General features: G+C 35.5%; 1 protein-coding gene across 4 annotated transcripts in view; it reads right to left on the bottom strand.

Moving 5' to 3' along the window:
- Positions 1-11,854: 11,854 nt before the first annotated feature.
- Positions 11,855-17,944, bottom strand: part of LOC150101363 (hapless 2-like) — a 79,356-nt gene continuing 73,266 nt past the window's right edge. For 3 of the 4 annotated variants that reach the window (XM_090400943.1, XM_090400941.1, XM_090400944.1), the window contains 2 exons: positions 15,322-15,394; positions 11,855-12,348 (listed from right to left, as the gene is read on the bottom strand). In XM_090400943.1, the coding sequence (XP_090257069.1) occupies positions 12,167-12,348; positions 15,322-15,394 (255 nt within the window). In that variant the 3' untranslated portion in view covers positions 11,855-12,166. The remainder of the gene's footprint in view (positions 12,349-15,321; positions 15,395-17,944) is intronic. The other variant, XM_090400942.1, reaches the window with a different exon arrangement.

The raw sequence follows: 17,944 nt of genomic DNA on the forward strand, positions 1-17,944 counted from the left end.
AAGCTATAGCTAGCAATCTAGAAAAATAGTGCAGTCCAGCATATAAAAATATAAATACCAAATCTAGTTTACACGGCTCGTCTACATGTTATACGCACCTTAAAACAATCTAACAATTTAGAACTGATCAACCCTACTTCTCCAACTATAATAATTAACATCATCAAATATCTCAACAAAAAAGTACTAGGTCCGGATGGTCTCACAAATAAAAATCTCATCAAACTGCTTCCACGCAAAGCTATAGTGCATCTTGTCAACATCACAAACGCAATAATAAGATTGCAGTATTTCCCTCAAACCTAGAAAATTTCTGACATTATACTAATTCACAAGCCTGGCAAAGATCAACAACTGCCTCAAAACTATCGTCTCATCAGCCTGTTATCCAATCTAGGAAAAATTGCCGAAAAAATCATCCTCTCCAGACTGCAAGAATTAACAGACAAATTAAACATCATTACAAACATGCACATCGACTTCCGTCAAAACCACAGTACCGTACAATAAATACATCGATTTGTAGAGTATATCTCTACAGGATTAAAATGGAAACAACACACTGGTGCTGCACTCCTGGACATTGTGAAGGCTTTTGATAAAATCTGGCACTATTGTTTCCTATACAAACTCATTAGCGCAAACTTATCAATGAATATGATACGTATAATCAAATCATACTTTACCGATAGAAAAATGAAGATCAAGATTAATGGAAAAAACTCTACTCAACGCAAAATTTTTGCAGGAGTTCAACAAGGCTCCTTATTGTTCTCAATCTACATAGCAGATATCCCACAGAACACTATGACGTCCATCACATGCAGACGATACTGCAATATTAACAAGATCTTTTCGTCCTTACCTTGTAACAAAGAAACTTCAAGACAGTACAGAAAAATTGTTCTCAGGTTAGAGGCTGCAAGTAAACCCTCAAAAAAGTGCAGCCATACTCTTCACCAAAAGGATAGTCTCCACACTGATTAAATAGTTGAATATCCCAAAGGGGATATTCAACTATTTAATCAGTGGCGGCTCGTGGCTTGAAATCGTGGGGGTGCTGCAACTTTCGAAATATACATACACACTGCAAGTACAGTGTAACGTATTTGGATAAAATATCAAAATTATGGTAAAAATTTTAAAAAAATATTGTTTATTATCGATTAAATTATATCGTTTGGTATAATTCAAAATTTCTTAAAAATAAAATCCATTCCTTTAACTGTAATTAAAGGAATGGATTTACAATTTTTGGACATTACAATTAAATCCTTTAATCGTAATGTCCAAATATTTAAAGAGACGAAGTAAACACGATAAGCACTAAGAACACTACTACTGGCGCAAACTGCATATAAACAACAGTGGAACTGCGCATTACGCTAATAGCTCCATCTCACTATGACGTGCATATGCTTGAGTGCGTAGCAATATGACACTGTGGTAAGCACAGTACTGCTAGCGTCCTTCGCCCTCCAAAGTACTATAAGATGGATATAAGACGGATTTTTATTATTTCTTTTACAAAATAAGAGAATTGTATAGCATTGTTGACGATAAAATTAAATATTATAAGCAAATATAAATAAATATATTTATGTATCGAGAAACATTGAGGGTGCTGCAGTTCCGTAGTGCCCATGCACGAGCCACCCCTGTATTTAATACTAAAATCCAATGGCAAACAGAAAACTAAATATCTCGGGGTACAACTAGATAAAAGACTGCGTTTCGATAGTTTCATCAGACTCATTTGTGCGAAGGTATCTGAAGCTATTGCTCAACTCTATTCCATGATTAATCGACGCAGAAAATTCAATACAAAGAACAAACTGCTGCTTTATCAGATGGTGATTCGATCCATAGTTACCTATGCTTTGCCAGCTTGGAGCCATATTTCCAAATTGAACATACTAAGATTACAACGAGTGCAAAACAAATGCTTGCGGATGATACTAGATGCGCCATGGTTAATCAGAAATGAATAGATTCACTGCGATACCAATATTCCATGTATCTTTTCATTACTTCACTCTCTAGCTGTAAAGTTCTTTTCAAACATGGTCAGGCATCCAAATCAACTGATCAAACAAGCTGCAGACTACAATGAATATGACCTCTACAAGCATAAAAGACCCAAAGCCATTTTAACTATCCAATAACTATATTTAAATCCCTGTCTCCACAGGACGAGCTTAATGCTCACAAATTACTCTTAACAACGCATCTTTCTAGTCAGATAACGGGTAATATAAAAAGGGGTAAGCGTTACCCTTTGCAATAGTACAGTTGAAGTTGAAGAGCGAATTGCGTTTGAAGGAAGCTCTTTACGCGAAAGAATAAAGTTGGAAACTCGGATGTCTTGTAATGTCTTAGAGACATCATCTAGATGATTTCACATGGGAAAGGATTATTGGAAAGCTTGATGAAGGCCGCAGAATTACTGATATCGCCAGTGACTTTGAAATCTCATAGCATTGTGTACTAGACGATTGCTAATAGGTCGCCATCGCTCTAACACAGAGCATGAAAGGTCAGCTTGCAAGTCGGCTTCATTCAAGCACAGGTACAAGGATATCTCGAAAAACTGTGGCAAGACGTCTGCGATATGTAGGCTTATACGGACTTGTACTCTGCGTCCGTTTACCCACAGCTCATAGTAGAGCACGTTTTCAGCGTTTTGTATCCATAAATATTGGACAAAACACCAATGGGCTATACGCTTTATAGACGAGTCATTTTTGTCTTGCCTCCAATTCTAGATGACACTCTGGCGTGAAAGTGGTACTGCTTACCATCTCCAGAATGTTCTTGAAAGGGAAAGATAAGGTGGTGCTGGGGTCATGGTGTGGGGAGGCATCATGCTTAATGGACGCACCAAGTACAAGAGCTAGGAAAAAAGGGACTATGGCTGGTGAATGATATTGTCACGAAGTTCTTCAACGTCATTTTCGCCTGTTCCGTGGTGCTGTAGGCGAAGAATTCATTTTTTTTTATGGATGACCATGCCACACCACATCGTACACGAACAGTGTACATACTTCTGGAGATCGAGGATATTAACCGAATGTGTGGCCTGCATGCTCCACAGATCTCAACCCTGCAGAACAGTAGGGAGACGATGCTGCTCGAAATTCCCCTCTAGAAAACAAACAAGGCTTGCTTGAAGGCCCACTCCTCCTATCTCTGAAAGAGGAGTGGGCAGGTTTGCCTCAAGACCTCATGAATCACTTGGTGCTAGGCACGGTACGATGCTGTGAAAGCTTCATCGCAGTTCGGTGTGGACATATTCTATACTGAAATGTATCTCCTCATAGTTTTCTGTAAGCACTGTACATTAATTCCTTAACTACGTCTTCAGGAAAATTGTAACTTTTGCCACAAACATATTGCAATTTAATATGTATATAACTTATAACATTTTTTTTTTGCAATATAATTTATTAGTATGCTGCCAATAAATTTATGAACGCATTTGGATGTAGTCATGAAAATTTTTTCGTAAACCGATAAAAATGTAGTTTGCCCTTAACGTTTGCGAAAATTAGAAAAAAAAACAACAAATGTGTTAAGAACAATATCACTATTGTTTCCACAGCAAGAAGAAATACTGGATGCCTGTAATTACTTATTGCGAAGTCCGGACCTTGCGTTGTTTATCATTAGATCTCACAGAGCGTCGGCAGCTATCTAATGAACGCAAACAATAACTTCCTGCCCCCCCCCCCCCCGCGAATCTGACTGAATACTCTAAGATGAATTCACAAAAATTGATGTTATTATTGACTAGCAGAGGTGCAGATAGAATGAAAGGTAATCTGGTGAAGTATTTTATTTTTTCATCCACTGTAGCAGAGTGGGAAGATGGCCTGAAAAAAAAAAAAAAAAAAAAATCGTGTAAATTACGCAAGTGATTGCAATCACTTAACTACGACAGCTTGTCCACTTCCTGGGTTCGGACCTATAAGGCTACTGATGAATAGAGCAACCTTTCCCAAACTGGGGGCTGTAAGTTTTGTTGAGGGGGGCCGTGAAATAATAAAAACAAATTTAAAATGTTTTAAGACTGGGTAGATTTTTTTTAATCTTAAAAGAAACATATTTCATTTTTATTATTTCTATTTTGTTCTTTTTTATATTTTAATGGAAAAAATCACACATTGGTGTTGGTTCACAAATTTTGCTTCTTGCTTATTTCGGCGCTTAATGAATATTAGTAAATATATGCTTATTCATATAAGTTTCATTTCAAAATGTATTGATAAGAAGCACAAAAAATATTACAAACGCAAAATCTTGGAGATAAATTGTACTGAATATAAATACAATAAATTTTATAATAATAATGTCTGTATTACGATTTTTGTTTCGATGGGGGGGGGGGGGGCGTGAAATATTTAAATTTTTCCAGAGGGGGCTTGGCATCCATAAGTTTGGGAAGCACTGTTGTCGAGAAGATTGAACAGTATGAAGGCTGTTAAAACTACTAAACAATGAGTTGCAGATCCAAGTAGCTAAACAGATGATTTTAGAAGTAGATTACAATGCATCTACGGATTGAGAAGTACATACTTGTTTTCTCTATTTCAAGCTCTGTTTCACTTGAGGCAGTATAAATTTTTGTAATGAAAATTATTAATACTCCGCTGCCCCTCACAAATCCCGTTACTACGTGGAGTGCACATAGCTAGACGCATTTTGTTGCCATCTCTAATGTATTTCTCTCAAAAAAAAAAAAAAAAAAAAAAAAATCGATACATTTCTTTCACCCAATATATAAGAATCGCTTCACCGGTACATCACTTATGATCCAGTTTTAGTTAAGCCAGATTATAGCCCAAGAAACGAATTATTACATTTATTTTGACCCGATTCGTTACTGTCTGTATAATGAATAATCTACTTATAATTAATCTACTTAATTTTTGATATTAATTTCGTTCTCTTGTTCTATAATATTAAAAATTATTAAACCCTAGTGGAAGTGCTAAATCAGTTTTGTGTCAAATATTGCCTACCTAAATATTGTGTCCTGTAATGATACGGTAGACACCCATTAATTATATTTCGACTAAAATAGTGGTTTATTGTTATTCAAGTTTTTAATAACAATTTTCCCTAGTAAAAGGTTGGATGCATATCACAGTAGTATTATAGTGAGGTTAAAACTTAAACGACTTTAAGAAAGTTTTAAAATATATCTACATGCGATTCAGTTAATCTCTTGTATTCAATGTTTACTGCATTGTATTTTTGTATAAATTATTGCGCCGTCGACTTTGCAACGTATGAAGCAGGCAGTTATCATATTTACAGCATTATAAATTATTAGCTTAGCTATCGTAATCACATACCTCTATTTCTGGAATTCTTTGGCTTTCCCCTTCCTCCAATCTTCTTCGAAAAAAATGTGCCATATCGAATCCACTTTCAAAAATGCGATCCCCCTCCATCACACGCGTTAATGTAAACATGAGTACCTTTATTTGAATTCTCTTTATACTGACATCACTTGACGTATTTAGCTGGTACCTTTTTTTTTTTTTTTTAATATTTAAACCGACAAGAATATTTCTCGAAACAGCAACTTCAGCATGCCTATTAAGTTTGCAATTATTGCTACCAGCCACAACGTCAATAAGAATGATACGCCCGATTCTGGAAGTAGCAAAATGAAGCAGACGAAGACAATTATGGTTCGGAAATCACTTAAGAAACACATGTCTTATGAATATCAAATAAACAGGTACGTTTCTTCAACCTTTTTTCAGTCCTACGCGTCCTCCTATCAAAATGTTTGGCCTCCTCTCCTGTAAATTCTTATTTTTGTTATTCGCACTCCTCACTGATAATTTTATTCAAGTAATAAAAGAATGCATTGAGTGTAATAAAACAAAACAAAAACTACGATAATAATTATCGTATTCCCATAACTGAGGGAGCCACTTGTGTAATCATGTAATAAACTTTCCATTTCTTTGTTTACTGTCCCAGTAAGCATTGTTTTTTATTATTATTATTTTATTATTTTGGGAAAGGGGAAGAGAAGAAAATAATACATCATGAGGGTAGATAGGTAGCTAAGTGAGAACTGAGAATTAAAGGGGGTGAGGAGTCATTTGACTTAGTATTGTGCAGATAAGACTACGTCATAAAAGTAGGAGAGTTCGGGAAATGTGATTGACGTAGGGGAGGGAAGTATAGCTGGATATATATATATATATTATTATTATTTCATCGACTCTCCTGGAGTCACTCATCGAGGGAGAGGTTTATACCATATTTGTATATTTTCTATAAATTATTAAACACTTTTTGTTTATTCTAGCATCAAAGATTTAATTTTATTTCCTTAGCGACCTGCTAACTTGAATTAAAACTATAAATGAAGTATGTAAGCGGTTGTCAACATCTGTATTTTCCTTTTGGTGTCTAAAACGATATTCAGATCTCATTAATCTGCTAATTTTTATTAAGGTATAAAAATGAAATAGAACTATTTTTGTTTTAATTAATGTTTTCGATTTCCATTGCATTCGATACAGTTTTCATTCATTTACCTGAAAAGCGGTAACATTCGGCCTTTTTGTAATCCAATGTTTTCAAAAGTGCGGTTCACTTATCCCTGATGGAAGACGAAAGGTCTTTAAGAGGAGGGGAGGATAAGAGGTACATTCTATTTCATTTTTATTTATTTTTTTCTTTTTATATTTTTGTTGCAGATAAGTGTAGATCTAGTATATAAATAATTTTTCAAATTACAATTTTGCATTAAGAATTTACATTCAAAATATTTCGAACCATGCGATCGGAACTCTACGCTAAATTTCAAGAAATCATTGCACGTTTTTTTATTATTATTATTTTAATAATAACATTCATTATTATTAAAATTTCATAATTTTTGTTTCTATTGTACGTATATTGCATTCGTATTACATATTGTAATTAATAATTTTTTAAATGTTTCACTTGTTTGTAATTAATTACAAAGCAAACATTTTTTTAAAAAAATACCTTTACAGTTATTCGTGTTTGAATGAAATATTATAACTTCTACCAAATTTTCTTTGCTTGAGAGAGGGTATGTCGTTTACTAGAATTGTAAAAGGTTATGTGGGTACTGAAAGTGTGGGAAACACTATTGTAGTCTATCAAAGTTATATACGTAAATAAATTAAAAAACAACAACTCCTCCACACATTTTATTTCCCCAAAGGGAGTTGGCAGAGATTCTTTAGTCTTGACTGATTTTTTTTGAACTCACGCTATTAGTGATCAAGAGAGAGAGAGAGAGAATGCGGCAGACAACTGCCGCCAACTCATGACTGTCAACACTAGCACTCGTATGCGTTTTACAGTTATTTTTTAAGACGCATGGTTAAGAATTCAAGTCTCCTGGAGGAAAAGGTACTACCATGCGAAAGTTAGCACAAGTACTTTTCTAGGGAACAGGCTGAGCCTAGAAAAAAGTTCTTCTGTTGACGACTAGAATAGAACTTCATTATGGAAGCAAATGCCATATCCATTGGACTATACCGGCACAGGTTATATATGTAAATAAATGTTACGGACATTCAGGTAACATCGGGTTAGGGAAAGGTCGATAAATTAATGCCATTCCTCTGTGCTCTCCCTTCAGTAAAGCAGTTCCTAAATCTGGAAAACCCCATTGACAGTGTAGACCAGTTCCATGTTTATCTTGACTAGATATTTCCCGCAAAACTGAATTAATAGAAAGCAAGTTCGAAATGATTCACTAGAAACATCTCAACGACAATACACTTCCCACTGAAAGCAAAAGCACCGTCTCATAAGGAGGCGGCAGGGTTTTTCGGCATTAGAACACACAATTAACAGACATAATATACTAGCTTCATAGCCTAAGTTGCTTTGACCGTAAATCCAAATAAATAAATAAACTGAAAGCACTACCGAAAACAAAATTTAAAAAAAATAAAATAAAATAATAATAATAATAAATACACTGCCAGCATTTCTCGTCTTTTATTCAGAAACATGCTAGACGCTAAAGGATGCTAACATTAAACTACCTGGAAAATGTAACTTCGATTCCAGAAAAATTGCCACCGCTTAGGACTCCCGTGCAAACCTTCCGTTCGTGGTAAAAGTGATCTCTGATACACCAACGTGCAGATCAGAATTGATAGTGGTACTCAACAAGTTCGAAGGCACTTCTTCCATATCATATGTGAGAGCCTAGTTGGTCTTACCTTTGTTCAGCGAAAAGAAGGCCTTCAATAAATTACGCCGATAACTAGAGGGGGGGGGGGGATATTAAAGAAGAAATCAACGTTTGTATGTCTAGTCTACAAAACTCTCCTACTTTTCCCAACGGAAACTCAAATCCCAATTTCTTCTCAACTTTCCCCCACGTGTAAGACGAAAGAATTCAAAGAGTGTGAAACCGGAGAGAGAGAGAGAGAGTATTCAACATAGAATCATCTGATTTTAACCTTCTTTGGCTGAAAATCTTTATCGCATTCTATCAAATTAATTTATTGTCTCCATCACTCTTCTAAAGCCACCAACCATTCTGTAACTTTTTTTACTTCCTTAAATGTTCATTTTTTTCGATCCAATTTTCCAAATAGTGAGGTCATCCTCGGATATATGAATGTTCACAAAACCATTAAAATCTTCACAAAACAATTAAAACCTCAGAGGATGATCTCACTATCAGGAAAGTTGGATCGAAAAAAAATCAACATTTAAGAAAACGAAGTAAAAAAAAGTTACAGAATGGTTGGTGCCGTTAGAAGAGTGATAGACAATAAATGAATTTGATAGAATGGGATAAAGATTTTCAGCCAAAGAAGGTTAAAATCAGAAGATTCTAAGCTGGATACTGTCTCTCTTGCTTTCCTCCTTCATTTACACAGAGGAATTTGCTATTATCGATAATCTTTCACAAATCATTCACATCCCTAACAGAATACCAAATAACCTCAACCACTCTCTCCAAACATCATAGATTTCTTCTTTACTCTCTTTCAAGTAAACTGTGAATGGTGTTTGCCATATAGGTAATTGAGCCCAGTCTGGTGCTGATCGTTTCTCCCATTGAAAACATACACAGTCACATGAGAGTCATCTTTCTCTCATTAGCGAGTCGTTGGACACTAATAAGAATGCCAAGTGGGATGATATTCGGGACTTCTGTGCCTCATTCCCCTTGGTGAACTATTATTTTCGGCATTCCAACCCAATCAAACATATGCATCGTGCGTATCACTGACATAATCCTCCCTAGTATGGAAACATTCAACCCACATTCCATTCTAAATTCTAATTCCGTATCTAAGCCTTGTTTTTCCAAAGGCGTACAAGAGAAGAATTGGGCATGATGTAACTTGCTTTCATCCTAACCTCTATGTTCCGTGACTGCTTATACCAAAGGCCGAAATAGATCCAACGAAACTGTCAACACGTTCAAAACTAATTTTGAAAAGAATAAAACGTGAAACATGCATAATGTCGAAATGACTGTCATGCCTATTGTTCTCTTGTCAAATCACTTTGTCCTTAACTTTGGTCTATCATTACTCCCACCTCTATTACAACTGGATGGTTTTCTTGAGTTATCCAATTAAAAAAGTAAGTCTATTGGCTTCATGCTTTTCTTCAAATGTGTTCATAGTTGATCTAGGTAAATGTCCCCAAATATGCCAAACACTTAGTTACCAAAATCGTTTTCTGGCCCTGTTGCATTTCCCTGGTTTCTCTGAAGGTTTGCATTCTGAATCTGGCTCCTGTTCTATGTGGCATTTTTATGCGCTCTCTCTCTCTCTCTCTTATTCCATGTGTATCTTTCCCTCAGTCTAGAAATTAGCTTATGTACAACCCATTTTCGAGAAGAGTGACAAATCCTTATAATCAAACCACCGTCCTAGTTCTCTTACCTCAGCTCCCTTCAAATCAATGGAGGTGGTCATTGGCACTCAACTTCAACACTACCTCAAAGAGTGCCAACTAAGAGGTGATCGCTAGTATGAATTTCTCCACTTTCGATCAACAAGGGGATCTGCTTTCCAATGTCACATCACCCATCTTGGACAAGTACTGTGGAAACCTTTGGCGAACACCTGATTTTTTTTTTGATATCTCCAACTTTTGATCAGGTCTGACACAAAAGTCTATTAAATAAGCGCCCATTACCCAGACTTCTGCAACTGGATTTCCAGCTCTCTGACCTCTCACTACATGTCACTATAGACGGTTCCTTATCGTCTAACTTTGCAACCCATGCTGAGATCCCATAGGGTTCTGTTTTCTCGCTTGTCCTCTTCTTCTTGTATATCAAACACTTACTCCAGTTGACTGCTACCTCAATCCTTTTCTTACACCCAAATCTCTAGACAAGATAAATTTATGTTCTTGGAATTACACTAAGATGAAATCTTTCCTGGTGTAAATTATTGATTTCTCAGTATCTAAAAAAAAAAGAAAAGTTTCTCTTTGGTTTAAGGCATTACTTTACCTCCAAAGAGTTTTTAATGCATATCACAAAACTGACGAACCATGGAATGCTTTCTCAAATTATCTCAAAATCTCTTAAGGGCAAGGAAGCGGCGCCCTTAAGATAACCTATTCGACTCAGTATAGAAAAGGGCAATTAGATTGATCAATGATACATCTCTCACCACCTCACTTTCACACACTCGTCCATTGCATGCACATTCTATATACTTCCACGATCACTTTCATCTGAATAAGTTCCCAATTCTCTATTTAAATGCACTGAATTTCATGCAGTAGCAGAAGCAGCATTCAACACCTCTTCATAGTTCAACTCTAAACTCACAGAACAAATTCCCTTCTTCCCAGTTCATTTTTTTCTACTTATGCTCTCTGAAACAGCCTCCACTCATGTGTTTTCCAAGGAATACAACAAACTAATCTTGAAATCCAACGAAACAAGTTTCTCTTTTCCTATACACAGTAGTAACGTAGTATCGGGTTCAGCAATCAGTCTCTCGTATTAAGGGGTCAACATATTCAATTTAACTTACCTTCATTTGAAAAGTCTTTATAAAAATTCTGTGTTCTAGGCCAGAATTCGAATCTCTCTCTCTCTCTCCAACCAACTATATTTGTGACAAGAACCTCATGTTAAGTCTATATCAACAATACCAGTTAGAAAGAAGTGAATTCGAATTCCGGCTAGAACGCGAAAGGCACCAATATGTATTGATGGTGTATGGAATTCAACTATCGCATACTATTCTGCCTTGCACAACCATAATCCAGCTTATAACGTCTTTAAATATGATTGAGACTCATAATCCAGCTTTGAACATCTTTGAAAATCCTTGAGACCTATAATCCATCTTTGAACGTCAGTAAACGGATTTCTCATTCCGAAAAATAAGCAAAAAAGCCATAACATACGCAATTAGCAGACCTAACGTATTGGCCTCGCAGCTTTAGTTGCTTGGATCGTAATTCCAAGCTCACACAAATGCTGTTATTGATGTTGTTGTTGTTGTCATCCTATATTAATAATTGGATCGGACTTCAGAAGTGGCAAGTCTCGAAGAGCCGTGCTGAGTAGGAGAAGAAGCCTTAGCGTTTCATAAATGTGGAACTTTTGCACACAGATAGCATACCATATTTACATCTGCAATGCTAATTTATATTCCTTTTGAGAGGGGTGAGGAGAACTTTGTTTCAGCAATCATGAATTTTTCTTTCTTATTTTTTTTATAGATTTTATAATAGCTAAAAAAAAAGTCAGTGACTGCTAATTCAATGTGATAAATTAAATTAAACAGTGCACCAGTGACTACAGACTAGCATCTAATAATACACTAACATACTTAAACAGCGATTTCTACTTCATATATCTCTTATTCAAATATCAGATAAATAATTTACATTTTTAAAACAATCACAATTTGGTTAATTCTCGAGCTGTTATGAGTATATAACAGAATCTAAACAACACAACACGCTCACCTCTTTAATATAATATAATCATAACAATTCTATTTCCATGTGATAATAAAAGTAGCTATCGTAGCAACAAAAAGATAACCCTAATTGGCAAAAAGATGCAAATTTTGGCCATTAAAATAATGAACTTCAACTATTTCTCGGTATCACGAGGTAGGACGTGTTATCGGTTTAGCATGCTGTATATTTATCTCTTTCCAACTCCTTCTTGCCACATGTCCTCTAAACTGCTATCATCTTCATCTGAGTGGGAAACAGATTCACTAGCCCTTTCTCCCAAATCTGAAACAGATGGGGTGCTTACTTTATCTTCTCCCTTGTCTGCAGCTGTTTTTAAGTCTTTCCCTTCCTCTTCACCTAAAATTTGGACTGAAATTAGATAATGACTGTTGTACTGGGACTTAAATATTTCATTATCCTATAAGTGTTTAATACGTAAAACAATGAAAAGTATAACATAGCCAGTCTCTGTCCACAAACAATTTATCATGTGTTGTTTAGAGCAAGATATACTAATAGATAGCAAGGTGATAAGAGATTTCCTTTCTTTAAAAAAAAAATAATAAATGCGGATCCCACGTAAAACTACATATTAATTAGTATTAGTGCTGTGGGTACACTATTATTATAATCCTTTTTTTTTAATCTTTGTATTTTCACCGTATTAACCATTCAGGTTTATCTGCTTCAACATTAATTCACTTGAAATATAAAAATTCCTTTTTTTTTTTAATTGCTAGTCTTCACTCTTTTATAGCACACACATACTGAATATACCTACAGGACAGCTCCATCAAACCAGAACTATGTTGTCAGTGTATGCACTATAAATTCCTAAAGCAGATATTAATCTTTAAAAAATTAATATAAAAAAAGAGATAAAATATCCATTGATTCATTCATTCATCCAATTAAATGTTTTAAGAAATAAAAATACGACTGATTCTAACTTATGTTGAGTTAATGATATCAAAAATTCCAAAAGTTCTGTTTTATCTCGTAATTATTTTAAGATTTAGTTTGTAAGTTTCGATATTCGATTCCGACCACCTTTCAACATTTTTATGCAAATGAAAATATTAAATCGGAACAAACCAAATAGTTCTATTTACTGCAGAAAAATTTAGCAGGAAATTGGCTTGGTCTTTAGAACCGTAATGATGTAACCTCTAATTTCTTGTCGGTTTGTCTAAACTTTCCTCTCACAACAAGCGACTACTCGAATTAGTTGATACCAGAGCCAAGTGATTCCATTATATCTTTAGCAGGCTTCTAGTATATATTTCTGCACTGCTATATAAAAGTTTAGCGATAACTAAGAATCGGTTTGTTTGAATTTAAACTACTCATACTCATATACATTTTCCTCAACAATCCCAAGAAAAAATATTTCAGGCATATAACAGTAGTGCTCGACATTCGACTCGAGTGTCCAGCTCAGGTCTCGACTCAATCTCAAACGTTCCGCTTCGTACTGAGCGTACACTGCAGCTCGCAATAACTAGGAGAAAAAAAAAGTTGCCAAACACTCCTTCTGCAACAACATCCGAGTTTTCTGGTATCTAGCTAATCCTGTTAGACCATTGCTGGAACAATTGTCTAACAGGATTAGCTAATTTCCTGATTAGCTGATAACAGGATTAGTTGATTTCCTCTCCTCAGATCTCCGCACCAATATTGGGGTGTCTCACGGCTTTGTACTTGCACATATTTTCCTCCTCCTGTACATAAATGATCTTCTCTCACTGACTACAAATCATATCATAGCTTCTGCTGATAGCATATAATAGGAATTTTTCATTTGATATAAACTTCATTTGATAACTCTTGTAGTGCGTAGTCATTCAATTATTTAAGATTATCCATAACCGATATTTTAAACTCTGATCTCATTATTCATCAGTGGGGGGAGAATAATCTCGTGAACTTCAAAGCTGCCAAAACACAATTTTGGTAGCATTGGGCAGGCCGACAGATTAAACTCGCGTATCAATTTTTAATGGATAGACAATTTGTCTATCCATTAAATGCCTATTTTCCTATCACAACTGATTTCTAAAATTCTTCAAATGCCTTCACGTTTCATTGTTTACCTTTACAAATATGCCTGCGTATAGATTTTTTCCAGTTTAGAAAGAGTGTCATGATATTTTTTTTTAATTTTTTTTTCCAGGCTGTAGAAACACACTCTCTAAATGATAGCAGAAATAATCTAGTTAGTTAGTTATTCACATATGACATCATTAGACACCACATGGTCACTCCCCCTACCTCAGAGGATTTTTGGACTGAAGCCTTCTGCTGGAAGAAACGGCAGGTTCGCAGATTCTCTTTTCATATAGAGTTAGTAGGCCTATCACAAACATCCATGCCCATGGCGGGATTCGAACCCACAGCCTCTTGGCTGGAGACGGATGCGTCAACTACTTGGCCAACCAGGCCGGCTGAAAATTGCACGAAAAATGACTGAAGCTGTTGTTCAACAAAAATTATTTTTTTGAATGGAAAGTCGACCAATAATCCGATTTTAAAGGATTAAGGGAGAAAAATGGAAGAATCAACGTAAATAATTCCTTGGAAAGAGTGATTTTGATAACTGACGTCGTTCATTCAAAACCGCATATAAAAGTATAAAAAGATAAAAACGCATTTCAAGAAGGAACAGTTTTTCTCGCAATTTTAAATAAAGTACCAATTTTGAAAGCTGAAAAAAAAAATGAAACCATAGGTACACATATCAGACACTGAATTAGAAACTTTTATGCAGATGCACACGTAAGCGTCATTTATGTAGCGTATATGCAAAATACTTGGTCGGATGCATTACGGCGTATTCTAGACAACTATTTAAGAAGACTGCTGGTCAGTAATAGTCAATAGTGTTGATCAAAACGGGAAAAACAAAGGATCTTTCGGAGTTCGATAAAGGGCTTATTGCCATTTGGTTGGAGCCACGAAAAGCAACAGAGCTGCCTGGTTTTTCAAAAGGTGAGATATCCCGGGTGTTTAATCAGTGTAAAAATAATCCATTTGCTTGTCTAAGAGGCGTACTTGTGGTCCTATGACAGTCTGTCAGGATCGTTGTCGTTTGAGAAGACTAATACGGACAAACAGAACTTCCTGTATGCAGCAATTGACTGAAACATTTAATGAAGGCCCAACCCACATCTCACTGAACTATGAGCAGGGAAATGAAGAGGATCGGTGATGGCAGTTGCATGCCTATACGGAAACCCCAGATTTCTGTGAAGAACTACTATTAAATAAAAGTTTCTAATTCAGTGGCCGGTATATCGCATAAATATATTAAATTAAGAATGTGAAAAAAAGCATGATTGCTACCTTTCTCTTTTCGATATGTGGACACTACTAAGGAATCATGGAGGTAATCAAGTTCTCTTTCTTTTTGAGCTTGCTAAAGCAGAAAATGCACTGTTTCAAAATGTACCAGACAGTTCATGGGAAAAAATATATACATAATAAAATATTTAAAAATAAATAAATAAATAATAAATTAATAATAAATAATAAATTGAAGAGATTTGGTCTACTGATTTATTGAAAATATGATTTATCAATATCTCCATCTTTAAGTACACTGCATGGACATTAATGGCACATGCTACTACCGGATAACAAAAAGAAGATAGCACTAAAACACATAAATAAAAATAATTTTCATTGGCTAAGTAAATTAGACAAAAATAAATAAATAAATAATAAAAGTAAAAAATCAGAAAAATAAACCTGCAGTGTAATTGCCAAGCGAAAAAAGTGGCAACTATTCCTATACATGGGTGACAAGTACAAAGAAAAAGAAATTTGATTACAAGAAACCTTTAGTCCTCTAATTGACTTCGGCCCATTGCACTGCTAAGGAAGAAATTTTATGAATTGAGGCGACAATCTTGATTTCACAGATCAGAAGGTCATCACATTTAGGTAAGATTTCAAGCCATTGTTAGATTTATTTATTTATTTATTTTCTCAGTCATGCTTGAACTCGATAACTGCAGTCGACCGTACAGTCAACAGCACAATGCACATTATTAAATATGCATGAAAACTGAATCATTTGTAAAGTTGCACATGCTTCTCCTCGTTAATTCAAGCTTCAAAATATCTCACTGAGGAACGATTTGTAGTGTGCAGAATATTCCTAATAGCCCAACGATATGCTGATGATAAGGATGTACGCACTTAATATTCTTTCGAATGGTGATTTTCACATTTAAAACATTCAAATTACATGCATACATTTTTATGTGAAAAGGATAAGATATTTCCCTCAAATATTTAAGCTAAGAGCAAGTATTTGTTTCTGTGACGGGTTAGCTTCCTCCTCATCTTCTCTTGTGAAGTGAGCTTCCTAATTAAATAGTGTAAATCCTAATAAACCTCCTGGATTGAACACAGCAACTACTGAACAAATTCGCACCTCCTGACACAAGTGCAGTCGCAGAGGTGAAAACTATAATCATGCAAAATCGAAAAGGATAGGCTGTGATGGCAGTCATAATAGTTTTATTATTTAGCATCTTCTACTAAAAATCAGCAGAAGTGGCGTTTGCACTCTACTTGACCGCACAACGAAAGGCGTTCGAATCTAGTCGCCGACTAGAGGAACGTTTTCTAAGCCTTTTCTCGACCGGTTCCCGACTTAGTTTATCTCATAAACTTATGTCCCGTAAACTCAAGAAAATCGGCCGTCGAACCCACATTATTTCCAAACATTAAAAATATTGTGTTAGGGTTAGGGATCACGAGATGACGGAACTTGCTTTAGCCACCTTCTTCACTGCGGACCGATTAATTAGTGATAGCCTTGGGCCAGCTATCCCTGATTGGCTACCAGTGGAGATTGAACTGCCCACTCAGTCTCCAAAAAGTTAGATAGCGCTAAAACGGCCTCGCCTAATCCCTATACGCAGGACGGAATTAATCATTAAGCAAAATAAGCACGTGTTTAGGGCATCATGGAAAGGGGGCACCACAGAATTTCTGCTTTAGTTAGATGACGAATTTAATTTAAATTAACTTTTAATTAGTTTTTCATTGTTTTTATATTTTCTTACTGTTACCTACTTTGTTTCAATAAATAATGACGTGTAGAAGGCCTAATAAAACTCTAACCACGTGCATGACGTTTCGTTTACACCGTATTATCACACACGACACTTTCGGCACTATCATTGCATCAAATGAGGTAATTTTTTGTAATTAACGTAACCATTATATTTTTTTATTTTCCTGTCTGTTTTAGGTCTTGTTTTAATAAATTATGTCTTATAGAAGTCTCCAGAAGCAAATATAAAACAAATCACGTGGTTGTCTCAGAAACGCGCCTCTGGTAAAAGGCCTAGCTGTTGCAGAAGTGTGACTCCGATAAAATAAGAGTTAAAGCACGAAAGCACAAGTTTCAGCAGTATGCCGAAAATTAAATTGTTCGTATGATTTTGCCTGTGATATGTGTAACTGTGTTGATTGCCACCTAATATTCAACAAAATAATATTTTTATTTCTGTATTTAACAGATTCCAAGAACCAAGATGAAACGTGTTCAGTTAAGTGGTGCACAAAAGCGAAAACTATCAAAAAAGAAACAAAAGGAGACTTTGGAATTAGATTCCAAGACTGCAAAGCGGACTGATTGATTTCTTCACACACGTTCCACAACATTATATACCAATTCCTGATCATAGGCAATCTCCGTCATCAGAAGTGGACACAAATACCAACCACTTTGATCACTTCAAAATCAAAATATGATGATGTTGGAATCATCAAGGTGTTACAAGCAGGTTCATCTAGCACGTGTCTCACTGCTTACCTCACTTTGTCTGTAAATTCTCTTGATATCTCTACTGAAATTGTTGATGCGAGTTGCTTTACAAAACATTCTGAGGGTGAAATAATTGCTGAAAATGAAAGTTTAGTGGGCCATGGTGATGATGGTGAAATGATT

This window comes from Typopeltis vanoorti, chromosome 11 (assembly GCF_054136105.1).
Source record: "Typopeltis vanoorti isolate ZY-2024b chromosome 11, IOZ_Tvanoo_1.0, whole genome shotgun sequence".
Taxonomy (NCBI): Eukaryota; Metazoa; Arthropoda; class Arachnida; order Uropygi; family Thelyphonidae; genus Typopeltis; species Typopeltis vanoorti.